The sequence below is a fragment of the Lissotriton vulgaris genome, chromosome 2_1 (assembly GCF_964263255.1).
Source record: "Lissotriton vulgaris chromosome 2_1, aLisVul1.2, whole genome shotgun sequence".
In the NCBI taxonomy this organism is placed as follows: domain Eukaryota; kingdom Metazoa; phylum Chordata; class Amphibia; order Caudata; family Salamandridae; genus Lissotriton; species Lissotriton vulgaris.
The window spans coordinates 478,941,997-478,959,811 of record NC_141687.1 but is presented as its reverse complement, the minus strand read 5'-3'; the positions used below and the strand labels follow the sequence as shown (position 1 = coordinate 478,959,811).

Sequence of the window (17,815 nt, the reverse complement as noted above, 5' to 3'; positions counted from 1 at the left end):
CATAACAAAACACAATACAATATAACATTTCCTATATGTTGTTAAAAGAGAAAAACCACGTGTCATTCCTTCATGCATATTTAAATATTTGGGTATGCTCTGGGACTTCCAGCTTCTTCATTTTTTGTCAAATTTCTGTTTATCAATGAGCAGGTCTGTGCTCTGGCCCTCTCTTTCCTACCCATTTCAAGATTTTTATTTAGGGTGATCGGTCCTTTAAAAAACAGAAACCATTACACCAAATGACATTTTAAAATAGTACTACTACATACCTTTATAAACATAAAATCATTAGTAGAATTTTACACAGTTAATCTATAAGGTACTTTTGGGCAACAGATGTTTAAAATTTCATTTAAAACGAAGGTTTAAGTAGTTCCTGTCTTTCTAACACCCTTGTTATTGAGCGACGTTTAACTCTTTGAAATTTTCTGGTTGCCCAATAGTACTTAAAAATCTATTTCGCACTCCACAGAGTTTCAGCCGATTTCTTTTAAATGCACATTTAAAAGTTTCATCCCCCTGCAAACTAGGGGGATTGAGGTCCCGCTGAGCCAAGCATTTACAGCTTCTCTACATGATCGTATGTTCAAACTATTCAGAAGTGTTTTAATAGTGACTTCCATTCTTTTCATAACTTTCCTGCCTATTAATTTCCTTTGTAGTTTCTGTCTACACTGCTGCTGTCTGACACTCACTCGGTGTGTCAGACGGTATATTTTATTTGTAACTTGCCTTGAAATGAGGTAGCTACATTGCTGTTTTAAGAATTTTCCTCTTCCTAGCTCTAGGTTATTATATTACAGTTTGATCACAAATAAAGAGTGGCAAAACCCGTATCGAAAGGAATTTGTTTCTTTGTTGCAGACCTGCAGGTCCATAAACCTATCATGTTTTATCAATTCATATGTAGAACATATGTGTATTATGGATAATGCAATCAGCACAAATTATTCTCAAGCATTTGACTACCAAAAATATCCCTTCAGATTTGCCGTTTACACGTATATTCAAACTTTTCTTGGGGAGAGAAATTCCTCCCCCCAATACTTTTTTTTATATGAGTTTGACTCGAGTGCTTGCTAAAATGCCGGATGGGGGTTACGCCCCATCACTTTTAAACTTCACCTTGCACCAGTTGCCATTTCTGCTTATTTCACTAAATGTACCTTTCAATCCTTGCTGCTATCACCACTATAAAGAATATTAATTGGGAAATTTGAAGTGAATTAGACGTGCTGCGCTACCTGTGCTAATTAAACTTTATTTTATAAATGGATACATTTAAAGTAATTTATGACCCCAAAGGCACTCGTTGTAGTTCGTTCGAATGCCTTAAGTCATTCACTCACATCAAAGGAAACTACCCAATACTAATAGGACTGACAAACTGGCTTTCTCCTAATACTTTTCACACTCATAATATTCTTTTCTATCACACTCTTTTATTATATTGTTATGTGTCTTTCAGTTTCATAAAGAAAGCCAAATAATCTAAAAAACATTTGTAAAGAGATGCTACAGTAAAAGTTTATTTCAAAATGTGTTATCAAAAATGTCAAAGATGGATAAAGGCACGCAATGATATAGGAAATAAAACCTTCTCCAGATACCACTTCGCGGTTTGTAATACAGTACAATAATCAATATGTGAGTACCTATTAATATGATTGAAATCTGTGATAGCCAAGAATTCTGATAAGGTTTAATGTGTCTTGAAGTAATATTTATCCGTTGCTGCCCTTGTTGCAGAGGCTGTGTACGCATTTTATTTTTATTTCAGAATTTTATGCACCCCATGGCTAAACATTACTTTCACCATCTCAGTAGGACAAATTACATAGCACACAATTTAAAAAGAACAACGAAAAATGTTAAATGAATAGAAAATATGTAATTCAATAAAAATAACAGAAATTGTAATTAAATAACCTCAGACGCCATGGACGAATACTTGATTTATGTCTCTTTTCGTTCATGACAACACTTTAGCTATAGTGAAGATTGGTATTGTGAGGACTCTTGCATGTTCTGTCTCTAAAACCTTGAGAAATTATGGAAGGCCGTAACATGTGACAGTGTGGTGCTTTCCCTAATTCTCAGAAAGAAAAATAATATTATTCATAAAATATTATCTAAAAATTTCCAAAGAAAAAACTGTGAAGCTGTTTTTTCTGAAGAAGCAAACCTTATCCTAACTCAATTGAGTGTGAAGAATGTAAATACATTTTAGGTAGGCCTACAATTTTTTGTTGTTATACCAGTCTATCTCACGTGATTCCAGAATGTCGTGTCATGTTAAATGTGTGAAATTTTCAACATTTGCATAATGTCAACATTTCATGTAATTGTTGCCTGTTGGAGAATGGTACTAGTAGAAAATGACTAAGGAAATACATTTTCTCTTTAAAACCTTTTCCAATCCAATCTTTCTTTATTACGGTGTGTAAACCATAAAAGAACATTGCCAAAACATACAGTATATAAAAACTAATTTCAAAACTACAGCTCAGATAAAACAAAATACAAGTATTTACAGAATGAGATACGAAGTCAGTCAATGTTAGATCCATTACAGGTTCCTAAAAAAACATTTGCGCCCACGACAAAGAGGTTAAAAAACGTGATTCAGCATAGAAAATTGGCATTTGAGTAGTGTGTTTTAGGAGTCTGAATGCTTCTTCACAGCGCTGTGTACCTAGGTTTCTGCACAGTTGTGCCCACCATCTTTGTCTAATTGTTTTACATCCTCAGGCAGACCTTTTACACCCATGGGAATCGACGAGGGCTTGCCATTCCCAGTGGGGACTACCACAGGCTCCCAGGCATGTGAACATTTGCTTGCAGGAGCTAGGGTCAGAGTGACTACCTCCCCTCTTCCTCCTTTGCTTTCCCCTTTTTCTTCCTGCAGCCCACTACCTCGAGCAACCTCAACTTCCAACTCTGCCCCGGAGTCTGCATCTGTCAGAACCCCCTTATTATTTTCCGGTTGACTCGGTCTCAGTCAGTCCATGTCTAGGCAACTAAATCTGTTATGTAAGGGAAGGGCCTCAGTTAACTGTTGTTCTCTAGGCCTTCCCTGCCTAGAGCCTATCCCTGTTGGAGGGCCTGTTGAATTCCATGCTAGTTTTGGTGCTGGGGCCCAGGGGTAAAAATGTGAGAGGGGGAGGGACTGAATTGCTGATGCACGTGGGGGCTGTGGCCACTGACATATGAGACACTACCTGTGTGTCCCAGAACTTAATTAAAATACAGTCTCCCGTATGGTCCTTGGTTCTTTGGCGCACCCATGCTACCCTACGAACATGCAGGATTTCTTAACATTTGGTGGTAATGGTCTGTTTTTATTGAGCCAGTCAGTAACTTTGTTTTTTTGGGAGGCATGTGAATCTTCAATAGCAGTCGAAATCGGTGGTACCCCTACCAAAACTACAACGAAAGGGCCACATTCTGGGGATAGATCAATTCTCATACCTGTTGTTTTAGTAATGGTTTGGGGATTTGGGGCAACATTCTGAGCATAGCTGGGCTTTTCCCTACTTTGGGCAAGCCTATCTGTCTGATTCATGACCGGACCCAGTTTTGCTGGTGTTAAGCTCCTAGCCCCCTGAACCCAGCACCCATAGCAGACCCCGACTTAGCTGGCGGCGAACTTCCAGCTACCTGGGCCCTTGGCAGGTCTTGTGAGGGCCCTGGTCCGCTTCTTGAATTCGCACTGGAGGGGGTTGAGGGTGGAGGCTCTGTATTGGAATTCTTGGATAGTGTTAAATCCCTAGATATCTGGTTAATAACATTAGTGAGCGTTAATACATTTGCTTCGATAGCTGGCATTCTGTTTATTAGGGGCGTTAAACAATCAGCTATAATAGTCCCAACTTTCTCCCAGAAGGCACTATTTAGCATGACCACGGGGACCTCAGAAATGTCAGGGGTATTCGTAGTCACTGGGGATGTCACAGACTCCATCTCCAACCCCACGTTATATTCCACATCTTTGTTTCCCTCTGCGACCAATTCTGTTGGCCTTGCTGCAAAAGAACAATTTTCCTTTTGCTAAGTCACTGCCCTTTTCTTGTTTTTAGGGTGTAGTTTGTCCTTTGGTGTCTCCTTTCTGGCCTTATGGGGGGCAGTCTTAGACCTAGTTGTTGGACAGGCTGCCTGGTCCAATGACTTGTTTTCTGACACAGAACCACCCGCCATGTTCAAAGTGGCGATACCCAGCAGCGGCAGATCGTCAAAATTGATATTATTGCTAGCCTGAGATGATAGTAAGTCCTGTAGCTGCCCAACCTCCGGTAGGCACCTCGCTGACTCTGGGCCAAGTGATAACAGTTGCTCCATTACCTCAATCTCTTGGGCGATCACATTGGAGGCTTTTGTGATAAAGTAATCCAGTGTTCCCATGGGTCCCCCCCTTTGGCCCTTTCTTTTCCTTTGCAACGCCACTTGCCAGAATTGCAAAGGAACCCTCCGCATAGATTAAGAAATATCACAGATCCCTGGGGCATGAGCTGGTCTTACCATAGAATATCTCTGAGCTCAATATCCTTGTGGTGATGTTCCCCCATCCCGGTCTGTACCGGCCTCGAACGGGCTCAAACGGGCCCACCCTTGGCCCGGCGCTCGTCCCGCGTGCGTCCCACAACGCGACAGGCGTTCCCTGTGATATAGGCTGTGCAACGTCAGGGGGTGGAGCGCGTTGCCGGTGACTGTGGGGCTCCTGGGCAATGAAGTCCCGCTCTGCTCCTTGCCTCGCAAGCTGCTCCCAGCTGCTTTGATTAACCGCTGCTCCCGGCCGCGAGCAGTTTTGAAGTGGCATCAGGGGTGGAGCGCGTTACCGGTGACTGTAGGGCTCCTGGGCAATGGAGTCCCGCTCTGCTCTTTGCCTCCCAAGCTACTCCCAGGTGCTTTGATTTACCACTGCGAACGGCTCCCGCGAAGTGGGGTCCGCGAGCAGTTTTGAAGTGGCGTCAGGGGTGGAGCGCGTTGCCAATGACTGCGGGGCTCCTGGGCAATGGAGTCCCGCTCTGCTCCTTGCCTCCCAAGCTGCTCCCAGGTGCTTTGATTAACCGCTTCGAGCGGCAAATTAATGTTTTTAAGTCTTGTCATTTGTTTGAATTGGACCCTCTACAATTAGTGGCCATTTGTTCTTGAAAGTCTATTATGTCTTCCGAAAAACAACAAGCTTGTCATGTATTTCGCTGTGTATTCAGTATGTACCCTTTGGTTTAATGGTAACGTAGAATGTATTAGTGAGCTGAGGTTAAACATACTCTCTCACAATCAATGCAGTGCAGGAAAAGGGATGGGAACTTGACAATAAGACCATTACATTTTGTGAATCAGCCGATTATAAAATAACCATGGGTGTTTAATATGGTTACTAGGTGGGGTGTCAAATGTCCCCATCACTGTTCACAATGGCTATATCACCCTCAGCAATAGCAACAAGACTATCTCTTGTCATCCAAGGGCTGGATGTTGCAGAAATTATCTGAAAACTTTACTTTGAGGAGGAGGTAATGCCTTATCTAAACCAAGAACCTACATCCCTCCCTTACTTCAGCTGTTGGCACAGTTTGGGAATGCCTTGGGCAATACAATTACCTCTAAAAAGTCATAGACATACGGCCAGATTCATAAAGCTAAATTGCGCTCGCAAAGGGCCAGATGCAATTTTTGCATTTGGGATTCATCATCCCAAATGCAGAATTCGCTAATAAAGAATTCGCAAATTTGCGAGGATTAGCATTTAAGGAATCTCTATTAGAGATTCCTTAAATGCTATTCATGAAACACTTAAAAATTGCAAATTCGCAATTTAGGAGCGCTATTTACCACGAAGTCAAACCTCGTGGTAAATAGCGAAAACTTAGAAAAATGCATTTAAATGCTTTATTCTAAGTTGCATGCTACACACACACATGTCTTTTGGACATGTGTGTGCACAACATCAGTGTAAATTCACATTTCAGGGGTGCTACAGGGTGTCCTTTGGGCACCCCTGGCACCCTTGAAATCGCATCCTTATTTGCGATTAGCAAATTGCTAATAGCAAATAAGGATTGACTCCCCATTCATTCCTATAGGCCTTTAGGCACATGGGAATGAATGAGGAGTTATTCCTTATTTGCGATTAGCAATTTGCTAATCGCAAATAAGGAGGCTGTAGGAATGGCAATTTATTTTGCGATTTCTACATGAATCCCGATTTGCAAGTCCTTAATAGCGATTCCTTAATTATCGGTATTAAGGACTCGCAAATCGGGACTTTGCTGAATCTAGCTGATAGTCCCTACATGTAGATAGTGCAGAGTATGAGTTGTTGGCGAGGGAAACTCTGTTTAGTATTTAGGAAGGTACACCAATTGTGGCTCAGGGTTCCAGCCTATCAGGAACTACTACAGGATAGGTAAGTTGGGGGTCCTAAATGACTGGACAGTGAGGGATTCTGAACACCACTGACACATGGACAGAACATTGACTAGCAGGACGCTATAGGATGCCTTCTGGCTTCCCAAATTATCAAGACCGAAATAACTTTATCTAAGCCACCTGATCAGTATCAGGCCACAGGTATAGGACTCCGGAGCTTTAATTAAAAGGCTGATGACATTCCCCTCTACCTTGTCTCCCACGCACCATAATATGGATTTCACACCTGCCTTTGAAGGCTTCAAATCTAAATAATGGACAGAGGAGGACTGCAGAATAATAGCGGATTTTTATGAAAAAGGGAAACTGAGATTCTTTGACAGCTGTAAGAACGCATTCAATGTGGCAGAGTTCGAAAACTTCAGATACTACTGATTAAGGCCCTGGGCAACCCACCCAACAGTGAAAGAGGCCACAACACAAATAACACCTTGTGTACTTTTGTAACACTATCTGAAGATAGTGAAGGTAATGCATCTACAAAATACAAAATACAGACTATGCCACAAGTTCAAAAAAGTTGGAACTACATGGGTGGGTGAGAAACGTTACTTAGGAGAGTAATGCAAGATCAAATACAGGGGAAGCTTGAAAGGGACAGATACACGTAAAACAAATTTGTCTTACTGAGGAAATCATACATTAAACCTATGATAGGGTCGTATCTAAGACCTGTCAAGACATGCAAGATGCTGGGAGGAGACGGGGATCAGTGCCCTAAGGGTTGTAGTGAAAGAGGGCAGCAATCGACATGTTCTGGAGCTGCCCAAAGGTATTCTGGAAAGAAATGCTGACAGCCATAAAGGAAATGGCACTAATCCAAGGACTGATTTTGTATAGCATATGTTCAATATTAGTTTTGCATTTTGCTGCCATTGACTTGTTATCACTATTTCCATGTCTTTGCTTTATACAGAATACCATTCTGTACAAAATTTGAAACACTATGCAGTTGAAAAACCTATGTGTGTGCCTAAAAATAAAAGGACTCTGGTGACTGTCTGTCATCGTGGCTGCCTGTTCCAACCTTTATAAGTGGGGACTGATGAGGAGTGAAATGGCTACTACGACTAGGGGCTTTATACCTGCTTATGTTAATAGCTGTGTGAAAGTTTGCAACATTGCAGCTTTGTTGTTTTCGTCCTCGATAACTATGCTATGGTTTAGAGATAGGGGAGCAACAGCATTATGGGGCGTCAGTTAGTTAGGTTTCATAGTGGTGGTTGGCCCTGTGCGGAATGCTAGCGACATTGGGGAACAGAAAAACTGTAACATGAGTGCATTCTACCCTGTGTTAGAGAGAAAGGTTTAATACATTTCATATAGAACGAATAAAAACACTTTAGAAGTGACAAATAGCGACCTTTAGCAAGAAGTTCTTCTGAGTAAAATGACAAATTGAGCAAAGATGCTGAATCAGATATTTTTTAGGTGCAGAGAGGCACAGACAGTCAGAAAAATGACCAGCATTTAGCAGGAAAAACAATGTAGGAATATACTCATTTTTGTTGTTATGCTTTCTTTAATAATTAAGGGCTCAGTGGGTAGGTTGAGAAGTATTATGTGGGCTGTTTCTTCACTTTTTAGGTCAAGCCCTGAGCCACAGCGCAGGCGCTGCTATGGGGATGATCTGGGGAAGTTCAGTATGTGAGAGAAGCCCCGCCCACTCACCCGCCCATATTTTTCATTGGCTTGTGTCCTTGTCCTTCGTAAATGGGGTCTTCTGATTGATTATGAGGCTTGTTAGTCCCTCCTTAGTACAGCTGTGTCGTCGTTTGTTTCCTCCCAAAGCTACTGGCCCCTTTACTTCAGTTCTCACAACGTAAGCACTTCGGGTCTCATTATGATGGCGGCATCATAGCGGTGCTGGGACCAACTGCCTGACGTGCGGCGGTCCCACCAGCCCAATTAGGATGCGCCAGCCTATATTCTTTATCAAGTTTGTCCTACTTGAGGCAGGCCAACATGCTTTGTTTTCTTTCAGTGCGCTGTGTGCACTTTCACTTTTGAAGGTGCCAGCACAATCTCGACCACTTGTTTTTACAAGTTCCCCATTCGGCGCATTCACATCATGGGGGCCCACACTTCCTACATATGCAGGTCGTCAAAGAAATGGGCGTGGGCATGATTAAAATGAAAGCGCGGATTGAGGCGCTTGTAAAAAACAATATATATATTTTCTACTTATGCCTTGCAACTTCCTGCCTGCACTGAAGCTCCATCCAGTGCCATCGCAGGAGAGTCCCCCGCAGGAGCATGCCCCTTATGTTTCGAAGGGCACAGGTCCATCTCTATGGACTGGGAAAAGCACTGGAGTGGCACACGCATGGCTCCATTATCGGTAAAGGAAAAGGCACCTGCTTACTCTTCTACTTGCAGAAACAGAATTTTGTTGCAGCGCATGTTGTGTTCGTGGTGCTCGCACATGGAAAGGAGCACAGGGGGATACTTTCAGTCTGACCTGGGTGCAGCACAGGTCGCCGAAGGACACCACAGCCTCTCGCCAGCATTTCCGCAGCTCTTGCCAGCCTTCCTGCTGCCGCAGCCACCGGACATCACGGCGCGGCTCACTAGGAACTACAACTCCCAGTGATCCTCGCGACAGGAAGTCGCGCACGCCCTGTCCCACCCCCGGAGGTGCTCAAAGTCCAGCGTGAGCCCCCGTATCGCAGGACATGCGCGGGCGGCGCCGGGCTAAGCCTGGGACAAGGGCGGGACCGTCCTAGGCCGTCACAGGCCGCATAAGGCCGGGCGGGCCGGGCCACCCCACTAACGTGTGCTGTATAGTATCGTGATTCCCAGGTGACCGGGATTTATCGTGTTATATGGTCCTGTTTTTTTACTTGATTGGCTAATTTATCACCAACCACTGTGACCATGGCCCATTTACCAAGGAAGGGAAGGAAACCGACGCATAGCATAACTGGAGGCAGTGTGACATGGACTTTGGATAACTTCCTCACGAGAGCGGCCGTAGTATTGGAGCACGAAATCGCCATTACTGAAAAAAGGTTATGTTTGGAACTTTTGGGGTCAAAACGGTCCTCTTTGGGGAAAATTCAAAATGTCAGGACACCTGAAAAGACGATCCCTACTGGAATAAGTGGGCCCAGTTCTAGGGAATCACGCTCAGACTCTGATGGGTATAATCTTATTACTAATGATTCCTCTGTTAGCATTTCATCTCCTGATGAACACCATTCTATAACACTATTCCCGTAATGGTGAATCAGAACTTAATGGCTCCAAATATTACCCAATCAGGGAAAAGGAAACGGGGAGGTGGTAGACAAATGGGGAAAGGATCTAAAATCCCCAAAATAATAAACAAACCAGTGACAGCAATTCCCGCCCCGTATAACAAGACCATAAACACTTCCCTTGCACTGAAGCAAGCCGCCCCTAAGGCTACCTCCAAAGCCACACTACCTCCCTCTGTGTGTTCCATGCCGGACCCCAGCCAAATGGCTGGTCTTATGCCCCAAATTGAACACCTGCTCAAATCCCTTAACTCCCCCTTGTAGAGAGGTTGAAGGTAATAAACCAGGTTCTAGGGAAGCTACAATTGGTGGCCAGAGAAAATACCCAGATGTTGGAAAGTCTCAATGCTAACCTAAATAAGGGGGGGCCCTCACTATCTCCTCCCACTCAGACCTTAACTTCCCTCCCCGCACCACTTCAGGAATCTAACACTCTAGATGCAGAGCAAGGGGTCAACGTAGAGAAAGAGGTTGGAACAATCAATGCAAGATCCAAGAAACAGGGGGTTCCGGGGAAATCTAACGAATTGGCTGCAAATTTACAACAGCCAGCTGGAAACATTTGCCCAACTCCTCAGCCTGCGGAAACAAGACCCTCAGTTGTATCCCCCATAGAAAAATTCCCGGTTATCGATCTACCCCCGGAATCAACACCATTGGTGCAGGTTCTTGCTAACGTACCACCCTTGCCTGTAGGTACCAAGGAGTATTATGACCAATTAAGGAATAGGTCACCCATTGGTTACAATGCAATACAAGGCTGGGCTACACGGCGGGACGTAATGGTATTATGTCCCGACGTGTTTCTTGGATAGGTAGTACACGGAAAACAAGAAATGGAGACTGCATCATGGTTAATTTTAATGATACAGCAACAGCAGAAAGGGTGTTCAGAGATGAGAGGGAAGGCGGGGAGCATAGAGGACAGGGAATAGAGATATTGCCCTTGGGATTTTTCTTTAGGGGAATTGATAAAACAGATTAGATGATAGAAATGGGGTATTCCGTGACAGGACACCCTATATCGGAGGGCAAAAGAGGCTGGGCTTGCCACGGTTAACCTCTTTAAGGGAGCCAATCTGGGGCAGATATGCATCTCCATCGGCATTTGAGACCCAAAATCGTTATGCATCACTCTCCGGGCTAAATGACTGTGATTGACTGGGTGGGTATCAACATGGTCATATCTGTTATATTAAAAATCCACCACCAACATTTAGTAGCCTAGTAGTCACTCCCGTGTATGAGCCTGCATCCCTGATGGCTGAATCGGTCAAACCTGATTATAACTTACAAGAGGGGTCTAGTGATAACATTTACCCTGAAGTAGCTTTGCCCGTTTCTCAGGGAGACGTCATGAAGGGGGTACATATGAATAACCCAACCCACAACGTTCTCTCATGGAACGTGGCAGGGTTAGCGCGTAAAGTTACGGACCCTTTATGGGTACAGTTTGTTAGCAAGTTTATGCTTATCTGTCTCCAAGAAATGTGGCTAGTAAATTGCGATATTTCGTTGGAGGGGTACCAAGCTTTTTTCGTTCCAGCAACTAGAAGTACTAGTGGTAGAGCTAAGGGAGGTCTTGCTATCTTTGCATCGTTGGCTCTTCGATGCAATATTAGGAAGATTCCCACCGCACACCGCAATATTCAGGCTATTTCCTTGGGACTCAAGGCCGGCTCCCTTCTGGTATTAAACTTCTATAACTCCATTAATCGAGAAGAAGGAAGCGGGATCTTAGATTTGAATAGTTTTGTCAAACAGGAATGGGGGTCTCACAAGAAAAACCTGCTTATTTTAGGAGATTTTAATATTCACCTATGTGGTGACCCCATGTTACATACCATGGGGCTCTTGGGCTGCCCTTTAATATCGGGGCTCCATTTTGAGCACACCATTCGGGGAAGAGAATTGAATGACATGCTTGCTGAGCAGGATTTAGCCCCAGCAATGAACCTTGTCTCCCCATTGTAAACTAAGGGTCCCTACTTTCAAGGGGAGTGGCACTGGAACCTTCATAGACCATATACTACTATCTAGATCTTTAGTACCGCATCTGATGGACTTCTCCATCATCCCAAGTTCACATAGTGACCATTATCCTGTCTGTGTGACTTTAGGTGGGAATATACTGAAGACAAAAGACAGAGTGATAGTTAGTATTAATCTCCAACCTACCGATGGAGGGTGTCGGATCAAATGGAAAGAGATCATACCGTCTACCTTCCATGAGTTACTTAAAGCAGAATGTGAGACAGAATTTTCTTGCTGCCTCAATCGGGAATCATCTCCTTTGTGTATTCTAAAATCTTTTGAAGAAATCTCGTCTACAATAGGGGGTATGTTACTCGCACAAGGGAGAAAGAGTCTGCCTAGTAGACCTAAGTGGTTCTGTAAATTTGTTCCAAAGCAGCAAGAGATCTCGAGGCCGGGTTAAAAAAGATACCAAGGGACAGGGCTTTGATCTGCATCCTTAGGAAAAACTATAAAAATGCCCTAGCCAAGCGCAAGTTGGAAATAAAGGAAGCATTATGGAGAGAACTCCTTGACCCCGCAACTCTGGCTAACAGTTCCAGATTTTGGAGCACAATAAACCGATCACCTTTTTTAGCGGAAGGGACCGGTGAGGAGGGCTCCAATATTACGGAGGACGAATGGGTTTCTCACTTTGAAGGTATTTTTAAAAATACATCCTGTAAGACTTACATACCGTCAGGACAAACAGGTAATGAATTAGTGGTTTTTACAGAGCACAAATTCAGGGAGGGCATTGCTAATTTGACCAACAAGAAGGCGCCAGGCCCGGATGGCATCCCCCCGGATTTATTTAAATCGGAACCTACCTTTTGGGCGGGGATCTTGACTGCAGTGGGTAACGCGGCCACCAGAGGAGGATGCCCTGTTTCTTGGGGTGTTTCCACGATCGTCCCGGTACATAAAAAGGGGATCGTAACTGTACAAAGAATTACAGGCCAATCTCATTGATCGATTCCGTTGTCAAGGTCATTGGGGGGGTAATTCTTAAGAGACTGTGTACATGGGCAGAGGAGAACAAGATTATCTCTGACATACAGTACGGGTATCGCCCAGGTCATTCCACCACGGCCCAGTGTTTAAATCTCTGTATGATCATAGGGAGGTACACCAAGGCTCGCTCTGGCTCCATTTTTATGGCCTTCATGGACCTCTCATCCGCCTTTGATTGTGTAAATCGGGGGGGTTTGTGGGGGTCCATGGAGGCCATGGGGGTGGAGCATAGCCTGGTGGACTTCCTGAGGGATCTTCACAGGGACACCAAGGCAAATGTCAGATACTCTAAAGACCTAAAGGTATCAAGAAACTTTGATATGGGGCATCAGGCAGGGGTGCATATTATCCCCGTTTCTTTTCAACTTAGACATAAATGACCTGGAAGGGTTATTGTTGGAAACAGGGGCTGATTATCCGTACGTGGGAAGGAGAGGTTTGCCCGTCCTCTTGTATGCGGACGCAGTCCTCCTGGCACGCACCCCTAAGGGGCTACAAACCCTTTTAGATGCATTTCATGAATTCATGGACAGACGTGATTTGTCCATAAATAATACTAAATCCTATGTGATGCAGGTAAGGACTCGCTTAAAAAAACAATACCCGTTTGAGGTAAATGGTACGAGGGTGCCACACTGTAAAACATTCTCCTATTTGGGTGTCCTGCTAGACCATCGGCTCAACTGGTTGGCACTTTTAAACAAAAAAAGGGGCAAACGCAGCACTGTTCGGATTTGCAGCTAGAATGGGTAACCGCCCGGTTGCAGCCATGCTCAAAATCTATAGGGCTAAGGGCCCGATGTAGGCAGGCATTTACCTGTCGGTAACGGCCGAATTCGGCCGTTATCGACCGGTAAATGCCTTTTCCTATGTAGGGGCATGCATTCACAGAATCAGTATTTTTACCGATTCTGTATTTACCGAATCGGTAAAATTACCGAATCGGTAAATACAGACTGGGTAAAAATACCGAATCTGTAAATGCAGATTTAGGTGGCACTTTTAAGTGTGCCACAGGCCCTTTAGAATTCGGTATTTACCATGTAATACTATTGCATGGTAAATAACAAATTCAGGTGTACATGCACATCTGTGCATGTACACCTGTGCCATGTGAGGGCATGTATATGTGCCACATGGCACACAAGCCTGGAATTGGGGTGCTACAGGGTGTCAAAGTGACACCCCGTTCCCCCTTGCAGGATTCGGTATTTACCGATTCGGTAAATACCGAATCGGTATTTCCCATTGATTCCTGTGGGCTTCAAGGCCCATAGGAATCAATGGGAAATACCGATTCGGTATTTACCGAATCGGTAAATACCGAATTTTACAGATTCGGTAATTGTAAAATAATAATTACCTACATCTGCCCCCTTCCTATTTACCTACTCTTAAATACCGAATCGGTAAAATTTGGTATTTAAGAGTAGGTAAATCGGAATTACCTACATCTAGCCCTAAGAGTGTGTAAATTGCAAGTTATGGCAGTGACCTATGGGGATATTGCGGACTGCAGGGCCTTAAGGTGACAGAAAATAACTTCTTGAAGCAGCTCTTGAGCGTCCCAAAGGGAACAGCAAATTTGTCAGTCCATGAGGAAACAGGTATGCCATATATAAGTGATACATTGGCCCTTTGCCCTTTAACCTCTGGCTACAGTGTTGGCTCAATAAGAAAGTAGGCCTCACACACAGCATACTAAGAGAAGCCTTGAGCCTTGATAATAAGATGAAGATTAAAATACCTAAAAGCAAATTTTAAAGAGTTGGTACGTCCCGATCTGTTTTTTAATCCAGACTGTACCTCTGGGCAGGATGTCATGTTTATAAAGCACTCTTTTATACAATTAAAAAAATGGATAGAGAGGAGAGAGAGCTGCTGAAACCTAGTGTGAGGAAACATTTGATGCTTAAAACCTCCACGGCTATAGAGCAGTACTTATCCTGCTCATTACCAGCCTATGAGCGCTTTCTATTATCAAGGTTCAGATTTAACCTTTTTCACTTTTTATTGACAGTTCCAAGGGGCAGTAACAGTGGGACGGTATTAGCACCCTGTGGCTGCGACAATTTGTCTCCACAGGACCTTCTCCACTTTCTATTCTTTTGTAAATATTATTTAACGCCCAGTACTATCTATTTATTACCTCTTTTAAAAAGACTTAACTTTGTCCAAGTACGTCCCTCTCTTTTATATTTGCAACTGCTTAACTTTGATTGTATTCCATTTGTGGCCAGGTTTCTTAAATGCACAATGAAATATAGAAAATGTTTGGATTTTTAATATCATTGCACTTTACTTGGACCCACTGATGTTGTTTTTAGCCCTCCCAGCCTTATCTGTCAACATTGTTCCTACTATACAATAATTGATTTTAGCTATTGTAGCATGGTTTTAAAGTGCATATGTTTTTTTTTAAAGTGTGACTTTTATGGTTTCTATCAAAGAAAACCGAATAAAGTATTTGAACTGAAGAAAGGAGCACAGTGCATTTCAATATAAGCACACCAGGGAGGTTTGCCGTCTCGGATTACAAATTGGAGGCATGGATCGAGTGAGAAACATCGGCGAAATTTTACTGTAGTTGTTCATAATGTCAAGCAAGCAGTCGAGAGGCGGGTATGAGGAAGGGCATTGACATTTTTTTCCGGTTTTACACAAGTCACGTCTGCACATGAAAATGCTAAAGCGGGCATAGTATCAGTGCCATGTTTGATCGATGCTCTTCACATCTGTGCTAATCACAGGGGGTTACATTCCTATACTAGACACGATATTGATGCTGTCTTTCATCAGTGAAGCTCCACAGAACTGTGTGAGCCCTGGTGTGACATGCGCAAGGAGACCCGATGGCGGTGCCATGCTGATCCATGCTACTTAGGAATACTGTGAAGGATCAGCAGTGGGTTGTGTGGACGCATCCATAATGCTGGTGGCTTACCTATATGCGTGAAACATGCCAAAGTACTTGCAACCTTCATTGCGTGTGTGATTTGTTTTGCTCAACATACCAGGCTATTCAAATGGTGATACTCATGCATGATACTCATGACATTCTTAGCCTAATATGTAGTTAATACAATGTTGATATTTTGAAATATTGTCTGGAGAGTTTTCTTGCAGCTTGTTCATAGTCAGCTGCCTACGTTCGACTTTAATGTAGCCCCAGCCTTGTCCATCGGGTAATAACGTATGCAAAAAAAAGTGGGCACACATTTTCCTCCATTATTCCTCTAAATAGCTAACAATAACGTCAAAAAACACATCCTATGACATGCACAAATATTTTCTACACAAAGTAGTTCTGCACCTGCAAATACCTCACAAGTCAAAGTTACCCCAAAGGAAGTCGGCACATAAGGAAGCATAAACTAAACCAGCCAATCTGGCAGGTAGATGTAGAAATCACATTTATGTTAAGATCAATTAGCTCAAAACATATATTGTTTAAATACTCTACAATATATTTTCTTCTTCTTCCGTCATTTGCTCTTCTCCCTCCCGAGGAGAGAGGTCGGGACTACGCTCTGCCTCCGCCACCTTGGCATTGCAACCAACCCACCCGTGGTTTCTTTTGCAATGCAATAAGTCTCACATTTACACACGTTTAAGCTATTTGCATTGTAAATAACAATGCCTTTTATTTATGTTTTAAAAACCAAAACATAAATAAAAGGCATTGTCATTTAAAATGCCAATAGCTCAAACTTGCATAAATGTGAGACCTGTTGCATTGCAAATGCTTGTTTAATTAGGGGCTATGTGGGTAGGATGATAAGTATTATTTGGAATGTTTATAATGTATTACTGCACCTTTTTTAAATGTCCTGTTGTGAATATTTAGCCTCACATTGTTAAACCTTTATATTTTTTTATTAGTGTCACAATGACTATGTGCCGGTTTGTGGCTCCAACGGTGTGACTTTTCGAAACAAGTGCAGTTTACGGGAAGCGGCCTGCAGACAACAGAGTGAAATTCTAGTGGTTTCTGAGGGATCATGTGTAACCGGTAAGTGTCAATCCTTAGAGATCTTTTTGTGAATCATTAACTGGAAAAAAATATTTGAGGAGGTTAGCCAGCCAAGATAGTCGAGTAGACATGATCCACTGAGCTGCAGTTGCATGGAGCATCAAAGTTAAGGATTGATTATCAAAGGTATCCAGTTTCCTTGCCACAATGCTGGTGACTGCCCTGGGGAACAATGTAGGCACACAGTGCAGTAACTTTTTTGCCCCTAAGATGAAGGATGGCAGCGGACACTCCACAGGCCGGCGGAAACATGTGATTTGCATAAAAGGCAGGTTGGGCGCATCAGCACCGTACCTTACTTAGACCCCGTGCTGCACCTCGAAGGGAGCCACTGCATGAGTGGGTGGTGCGCAACCAGGTGGACCACACTCAGCTTGCGTGGCCTGGCTGCCTGAAGGGGGCAGAGTTGTACTTAGTTTACTCCCGGGAACTAAGGTGGACAAGATGGTGGTGTCAGGTGAGGGGTTCCACTGCATCAGTACTTGGGGCCTCCTAGACCCATTTGCCCTGGTTTTCGGCAGCACTGGCCATGTGCCAGGCTCAAGATGGTGATGTGAAAGGACTGAAGATAGATGCCTTCTTTCTAGGTGCCTCTCCCGACTCATTATTGGCACAGCTGGATGAGGGCATCTCTAACCCAATGTGGGGCCCGCATCACTCTGCCAGCCTCTCAGAGCCTGACTCTAAGATGGCGGATGGAGAAAGCAGGTGGATAACTCCCCTGAAATAGACACCATGCTGCCACCCCTGATTTTTATGAGTGGCATCGCCCGGCAAAAAAAGCATGATGACCCCTCACAGCAACTGAGACACTGTGACTTGATCTGTCACCTTTGACTAACTACATGTCTCAGTGCTAGACTGAGCATTCCACCATGCATGGGATGGCAAGAAATAAGAGAAGGAGCCAAACAGTGCCAGCAATGGTCGGAGGGGACACCCACCCTTAAGGAGAAATTATCCCTATCCACTAAACATACGAACAAGCTACTGTCTAGACCTAGAACCTCTAGAGGTGCTCTTAGAAGACTTGCCTCGGTAGTGTCTGCACATCAACTTT

General features: G+C 43.7%; 1 protein-coding gene across 1 annotated transcript in view; it reads left to right on the top strand.

Moving 5' to 3' along the window:
* Positions 1-17,815, top strand: part of TMEFF2 (transmembrane protein with EGF like and two follistatin like domains 2) — an 804,247-nt gene that overhangs the window by 90,760 nt on the left and 695,672 nt on the right. The window contains exon 3 of the mRNA XM_086955395.1: positions 16,605-16,734. Within this exon, the coding sequence (XP_086811521.1) occupies positions 16,605-16,734 (130 nt within the window). The remainder of the gene's footprint in view (positions 1-16,604; positions 16,735-17,815) is intronic.